Source organism: Otolemur garnettii, unplaced genomic scaffold (genome assembly GCF_000181295.1).
Source record: "Otolemur garnettii isolate 467f Iridium unplaced genomic scaffold, OtoGar3 scaffold00300, whole genome shotgun sequence".
Lineage (NCBI taxonomy): Eukaryota > Metazoa > Chordata > Mammalia > Primates > Galagidae > Otolemur > Otolemur garnettii.
The window spans coordinates 401,302-408,913 of NW_003852695.1; the positions used below are offsets into that span (position 1 = coordinate 401,302).

At 38.9% G+C, this 7,612-nt stretch overlaps 1 protein-coding gene across 1 annotated transcript in view; it reads right to left on the minus strand.

The window, feature by feature from the left end:
• Window positions 1-227: 227 nt before the first annotated feature.
• The window catches only part of LOC105888351 (zinc finger protein 30), a 20,810-nt gene continuing 13,425 nt past the window's right edge, over window positions 228-7,612 (minus strand). Inside the window, exons 4-5 of the mRNA XM_023508965.1 lie at window positions 6,954-7,049; window positions 228-2,943 (exon numbers count right to left, since the gene is read on the minus strand). Of these exons, the coding sequence (XP_023364733.1) occupies window positions 260-2,943; window positions 6,954-7,049 (2,780 nt within the window). The 3' untranslated portion in view covers window positions 228-259. The remainder of the gene's footprint in view (window positions 2,944-6,953; window positions 7,050-7,612) is intronic.

Genomic DNA, 7,612 nt, shown 5'->3' on the forward strand with positions numbered 1-7,612 from the left:
GTAATTTCTAAATCATATACATTAAACAAATGTTTCCTTATTCTTCACATCTAGAGACTTTTCTACTATGAATTATCTAATGTAGAGACATGTAAAAAGTGGCATATTCTTTACATTTGTACAGTTTCTCTTAAGTACAAAAAGATACATCACAAGACTTGAAGGAGTAAATGGTTTACTACAAGTTTTACACTTGTAAACTTTTTATCTATGATCAAATTCTCCGGTATTGAGTAAGATAAGAACTACTGTTAAAGGCTTAGCTACAGCCTTTACATTTGTAGGGCTTCTCTTCAGTTTGAATGATTTCTTGTTGAGTAAAATGTGAATTATGGGTGAAGCCTGTGCCACATTCATTACATTTGTTGGGTATCACTCCAATATGAATTCTCTCATGTTTTATAAGATTTGAACTACAATTAAATGCTTTCCCACATTCCTTACACTTGAAGGGCTTCTCTCCAGTATGAATTATCTGATGTTGAGTAAGATGTGAACGATAGTTAAATGCTTTGCCACATTCTTTACATTTGTAGGGTTTCTCTCCAGTATGAATTCTTATATGCCGAATAACACTTGAAGGATGAGTAAATGACTTACTGCATATGTTACATTTGTACAGTTTTTCTCCAGTATGTATTCTCTGGTGCTGTGTAAGGTATGAGCTAGTTTTAAATCCTTTGCCACATTCTTTACATTTGTAGGGCTTCTCTCCAGTATGAATTATCTGATGTTGAGTAAGATGTGAAGTATGGTAAAATGCTTTGCCACATTCTCTACATGTGTAGGGTTTCTCTCCAGTATGAATTCTCTGGTGCAGAGTAAGGTATGAGCTATGGCTAAAAGCTTTACCACATTCCTTACAAGTGTAGGGTTTCTCTCCAGTATGAATTCTCTGGTGCAGAGTAAGGTATGAGCTAGTGCTAAAGGCTTTGCCACAATCGTCACATTTGTACGGTTTCACTCCACTATGAATTTTCTGATGTTTTGTAAGATTTGAACTACAGTTAAATTCTTTGCCACATTCTTTACACTTGAAGGTCTTCTCTCCAGTATGAATGTTCTGATGTCGAGTAAGATGCGAACTGCGGTTAAATGCTTTGCCACATTCTTGACATTTGTAGGGTTTCTCCCCACTATGAATTCTAATATGCCGAATAAGACTTGAAGTATGAGTAAATGACTTACTGCACATTTCACATTTATATAGTTTTTCTCCAGTATGAATTCTCTGGTGCTCTGTAAGGTGTGAACTAGTTCGAAATGCTTTGCTACAATGCTTACATTTATAAGGCTTTTCTCCCGTATGTATTCTCTGGTGGTGAGTAAGGTATGTCGTAGTGTTAAAGGCTTTGCCACACTCTTTACATTTGTAAGGTTTTTCTCCAGTATGAATTCTCATATGCCGAATAAGACTGGAAGGATGAATAAATGGCTTATTGCACATTTCACATGTGTATAGTTTTCCTCCAGTATGAATTCGCTGGTGCTGAGTAAGGTATGAATTGCTATTAAATGCTTTGCCACATTCTTTACATTTGTAAGGCTTCTCTCCAGTATGAATTATCTCGTGACGAGTAAGGTATGTACTAGTGTTAAAGGCTTTGCCACATTCTTTACATTTGTAAGGCTTCTCTCCAGTATGAATTACCGCATGACGAGTAAGGTATGCATTAGTGTTAAAGGCTTTGCCACAGTTTTTACATTTGTAGGGCTTCTCTCCAGTATAAATGCTCTCATGTTGAGTAAGATGTGAACTACGGTTAAGGGCTTTGTCACATTCTTTACTTTTGTAGGGGTTCTCACCAGTATGAGTGCTCTGATGTTGAGTAAGATGTGAACTACAGTGGAAGTCTTTGTCACATTCTCTACATCTGTAGAGTTTCTCCTCACTATGGTTTATGTTATGTTTTCTTAGATTTGATGACTGATTAAAGACTTTCTTAGATTTATTGCATCTGTATGACTTTTCTCCAGAATGGATTCCTTCATACATAGTATGTTTTGAAGACTGGGTAAAAGGTTCTAAATACTTAATACATTTGTAATACTTACACTGGATATGGATCCTCTGATGGAAAATAAGTTTTGAATATTGAAGAAAGATTTTCTTACATTTTTTACATTTGAATTTCTTGAATGGTAAATGAGGTTTCTGATGTTTCCTAGGACTAGAGCCTTGATAAAAGGTTCTCTCAAGATTATGGCATTGATTAGCTAGGTCTTCAATATAAACATCTTGAAAATTATTTAGACTAGGACCCTGGCTAAGGAATATCAAACTGTTATTATAAGAGTGATGTTTTCCCCAATTATTTATTCCCTGATATTTAGTAAGCAATGATGAAGTGGTAAAGGTATTTTCGTATGGATCAATATTATAGATTTGGGGGTAAGAAAGTAATATATTGTGGTGGAAGGATAATAAATATTTAACAAAGGACCCATCAAATTGATCAAATTTAGACATATTTACATTATTAAATCTAAGATCTTGAGAAATATTTGACTGAGCATTTAATCTAATTCTATATTTTAGTTGATCCACCAACTCATAATTTGCAACATAGAATAGGTCACTATTTAGGCTTTGCAAATTTCTATTCAAATAAAAGTTATGCTCCAAAAGTTGACACTGATATTTACTTTGAGAAACGTGTGGTTCAGAAAAAGTAACTAACATATATGAAGTTTTTCTCCAAGACGTTTTATGTTTTTGACCTCTGATGTCGGTAATATGTTTGTAACTATTTGTTTTCCTACATTTTTTATGCCCATCATAACATGCATTCTGCCCTTCATACTCAGTTACACTTTTCCAGTCTTTCCTTAAGTGTAAATTTTCAAGACCACAACCCTCAAATATGTCCACTACCACTTTGTGGAATGGAGCTTCTATGCACTGCTTTGTCCACAGGCCTCGGGCATAACAGGGAAGCATATCTGAAAGATATTAAAATTTTTTAAAATTTCAATTACTACATTTTGGTGAAAATACTTAACAATTAAATACTTATACACAATTATACCAACCTGTGAACATCAGTATGATGACTAAATCAACACTTGAGGCCTGTGCTTCTGCATTGATATATGAACTTAAAAAAAAGTATATGCTAAAAGAAAACCAATTCAGTTTGCAATACTTCCCACAAGCACTAAGCCAAAAAGAGTCAAATTAATAGTTACATTAAGTTTGTTACCTTTCTGTAGCACAGAAGAATAAAATGAGAAAAATATTTTTAAATTTCCTGTTTCTACCTCAGGAGATAAAAGCATGGGATCTATGTTCAATAGTCTGTGTTTTTCTGGAGCTACATGTAGATAGCTTACTGTTTCCCTTAACATGGAGTGGCAAAGGGAATAGAGAAATAGTTGAAATGGGCAGAATGGGTACACTGAAAAAAGATGAATGCTTGTTACAGCAACACAGAGACACGATTAACAAAGACATCTGCCAAGGAAAAGAAAAAATTAAATGCTTTCAAAAAAAAAAATGGAATCCTTTTTAACTAAAAAATGCAGACACACACAGATTGCCAACAGGTTGGGGAAACTCACAGAATGTCTAGTAGGGCTGAATGGCAACAGATTTTTTCTTTCTTTTTCTTCTTTAAATGTTTAATTATTATTATTATTTTTTTTTTTTTGAGACAGAGTCTCAAGCTGTTGCCCTGGTTAGAGTACCATGGCCTCATAGCTCACAGCAACCTCTAATTATTGGGCTCAAGCAATCCTTTTGCCTCAGTTTTTCTATTTTTAGTAGAGACGGGGTCTCACTTTTCTTCAGGCTAGTTCTCAAACTCATGAGCTCAAGCTATCTACCTGCCTCAGCCTCCCAGTGTGCTAGGATTATAGGTGTGAGCCACTGCACTCAGTCACCAGATTTTTTCTATACAATGTGATTTCATAAAGAATGAAACAGGTAGGTCCCTTCTTAAATTTTTTTTTTGAATCCGAGTGTTACTCTGTTAGCCCAGGCCAGAGTGACATGGCACTGGCCCACCTCATAGTAAACTCAAACGTTTGGGTTCAAATGATACTCCTGCCTCAGCCTCCCAAACTACCTGTGATTATAGGCACCTGCCATAACACGGGTCTAATTTTTCTATTTTTCTATTTTTAGTAGAAATGAGGTTTCACTCCTATTCAGGCTGGTCTCAAACTCCACAGCTCAAGGAACTCTTTGGCCTTAGCCTTCCAGAGTGCTAGATTACAGGAGTGAACCTCCAGACCCAATCTAGGTACCACTTTTTTTTTTTTTTTTTTTTTGAGTCAGTCTCTCTAGGTCACCCTTGGTAGAGTGCTTGACATCACAGCTCACAGCAGCCTCAAACATTTGGGCTTAAGTGATTGTCTTGCCTCAGCCTCCCAAGAAGCTGGGACTACAGGGCACCTGCCACAATCCCTAGCTAGTTTTTGTTGCAATTGTCAGAGTTGTTTAGCTGGCCTGGGCTGGTTTTAAACCCAGCAGCCTCACTGTATGTGGCTGGCACCATAACCATTTTGCTATGAGTGCCAAGCCTAGGTACCACTTTTTGAATTACCAATATCTGTATAAAAACTACAATATATCAAAGAAACACTGCCCAATCTAAAGTCAAAAGTAAACACACAGGTGACACTAAAGAAGTGCACAACCTCATCATTCTGTTTGGCTCAGCACCCATAGCTCAGTGGCCAAGGTACATATACACCAGGGCACAGGCCTGCTAAACAACGATGACAAACCTGGCACAGGCCTGCTATACAACAATGACAACAACAAAAAAAAGCTGGGTGTTGTGGCAGGCGCCTGTAGTCCTGGCAACTTGGGAGGCTGAATCAAGAGAACAGCTTAAGCCCCATAGTTTGAGGTTGCCGTGAGCTGTGACGCACCCTACTGAGGACAGTGCTGGATGCCACTGGTAGATGTGGCTGCCTGTAATGAGGACTTGCCTGCCTCAATGAGCAGCACTATGGGGGCTCATCCATCAGCCATTCCAGTGGAAGATGTAACCTACAAGGTGATGTACAAAAACAGTTGTTTATTCCCTGACACCAGAGGAGCCGGCTCCAGAAGACTAAGAAATACAAAATAAACACTACACTATTGTTTCTAGGGCAGTTGAAATAGTCACACATACGGTCATCAGAAGTAAGTCATTCCTCACACCAGTACGGGAGAAGCTCCTTGATTTCTATGGAATAGGAGTGCGTCTTGTATATTTTACAATCCTTCCTGGCCCAGTAAAATGCCTCTTAATCATGTTCCGATGTGTCTTTCACTTTCTGAATCATGGGCTTGCCATGTGGGCTCAGTACTCATTTGAAGCATAACTGTACTAATTTTTGTTCCAGATCAGGATAATGAAGGAGTGATGTGCAAAAAATCATGTACATACATGCTTCTGTAAGATCAACTGATATTTCAGCAAAAAATCATGCAGGCTTCAAAGGTATAGGATGATATATTCAATGTGCTGAAAAAGTAATAGTTGTCAACCAAGATAACTATTCTGGCAAGAATGTCCTGTCCTTTACAGTGAATTAGAAATAAAGAATATTTGCACAGAGCATTTGTCGAAAGAGACACACAAAGAGAGAAAATAAAAAGAATTTCTCAAATCAACAAACATTTATTGAATTCATGTCCATTAGCCCTACAAGAAATGCTAAAGGGCATCAGTTCCTCACACTGAAACGTATTATAATGGTAGACAGCACCAAGAATCATGTAAAAATATCAAAGTCTCTGATAAGAAAAGTTTTATACACAAAAAATATGTGTTATTATAATAATGATGATGGTACAAAGAATGCTTTTAGTTCTAATATAAAACTTTAAAAGACAAATACTCATAACTATAAATCTTGATAGAGACATGATACCTGTGCAGGACGACATATTTTTGAGACATTAGTAAAATACAATGGGGCATATAGGGAGGCAGAGGTTTAGTATGCAATAAAAGCTATTGGCTCGGTGCCTGTGCCTCAAGTGGCTAAGGCGCCAGCCACATACACCTAAGGTGGTGGGTTCGAATCCAGCCCGGCCTGCTAAAACAACAATGACGGCTGCAACCAAAAAATAGCCGGCGTTGTGGTGGGCGCCTGTGGTCCTAGCTACTTGGGAGGCTAAGGCAGGAGACTTTCTTGAGCCCAGGAGTTGGAGGTTGCTGTGAGCTATGATGCCATAGCACTCTACCCACGGGGATAGCTTGAGGCTCTCCCTCAAAAATTAAAAAATAAAATAAAATAAAAGCTATCAACTTAGAATTGATTAACATATGTATTTTCAAATTTATGCAGTATGTATTGTAATCCCAATAAAAATACTGATAGTGCCATGTCTGAAATCCTAGCACTTTGTCAGACCAGAGCAGGAGGTGGCTTGAAGTCAGGAGTTCGAGAAGAGCCAGAATAACAAGATCCTACCACAGCTGAAGATTTAAAAAATGGGTGAACATGGGTGGTGCCTGCAGCTCAAGGAGCAGGGCACTGGCCCCATATGCTGGAGGTGGCAAGTTCAAACCCAGCTCCGGCCAAAAACTGCAACAAAAAATAAAGGGTGAATACTGTGGCTCATGCTTATAATCCTAGCACTCTGGGAGGCCAAAGTGGGTGGATTGCCTGAATTCAAGAGTTAGAGACTAGCCTCAGCAAGAGTGAGACCCTGTCTCTAAAAAACAGCTAAGCATTGTAGCAGGTACCTAGAGTCCCAGCTCCGCAAGAGGCTGAGGCAAGAGAATTACTTGAACCCAAGAGTTTAAGGTTGCTGTGAGCTATGATGCCGCTGCACTCTATCCACAGTGACAGAGTCCACAGTGACAGAGTAAGTCTTTGTCTCAAAAAAAAAACAAAAAAGAAAAAGAAATCCAGACATCTCAGAAAACATTCCTATTGGAGCAGACCTTGCTGAACAACATTAAGGTCTGTCTTTCTGCTAGACCTATGGATTCACTCCCACCTACCTGGGTGTTTGGCAACTGTCTCATGTCTCTTCACATTCCATGACTTTTTCCATTGCTCCAGATAGGTGATCAGGTCTGGTTTAGAGGCAGCAAGACCTATTTCATTAGACAGAAGTAACATGACTTCTTCTAAGATTTTCCAATTACCAACCTAGTACTATGCTCAGGACAGAAGAGACAACATTATAGTAGGTTCTTAAAAAGTAAACACAGGCGGCACCCATAGCTTGACTGAGTTGTCATTAATCTAGAGGGAAGTACCGTGTTTCCCAGAAAATAAGACCTACCCAAAAAGAAGCCCTAGCAGGATTTCTATGCATTTGTTAAATATAAGCCCTACCCTTATGATAAGACCTAGTGGTGGGCGTGGCTATGCAGCATATCTGCATAGCCACACCATGCATTTCAGGGCAGAGCACTAAGGAAGACTGCAATACCTTTCATCTGCCACAGCTCCTTTCAACAAGCTCAACCAGCTAAGGCGCCAGCCACGTACACCTAAGGTGGCGGGTTCGAATCCCCAGCTCAGACCCGCCAAACAACAATGACGGCTGCAACCAAAAAAAAAATAGCCGGGCGTTGTGGCGGGCACCTGTGATCCCAGCTACTTGGGAGGTGGAGGCAGGAGACTCGCTTGAGCCCAGGAGTTGGAGGTTGCT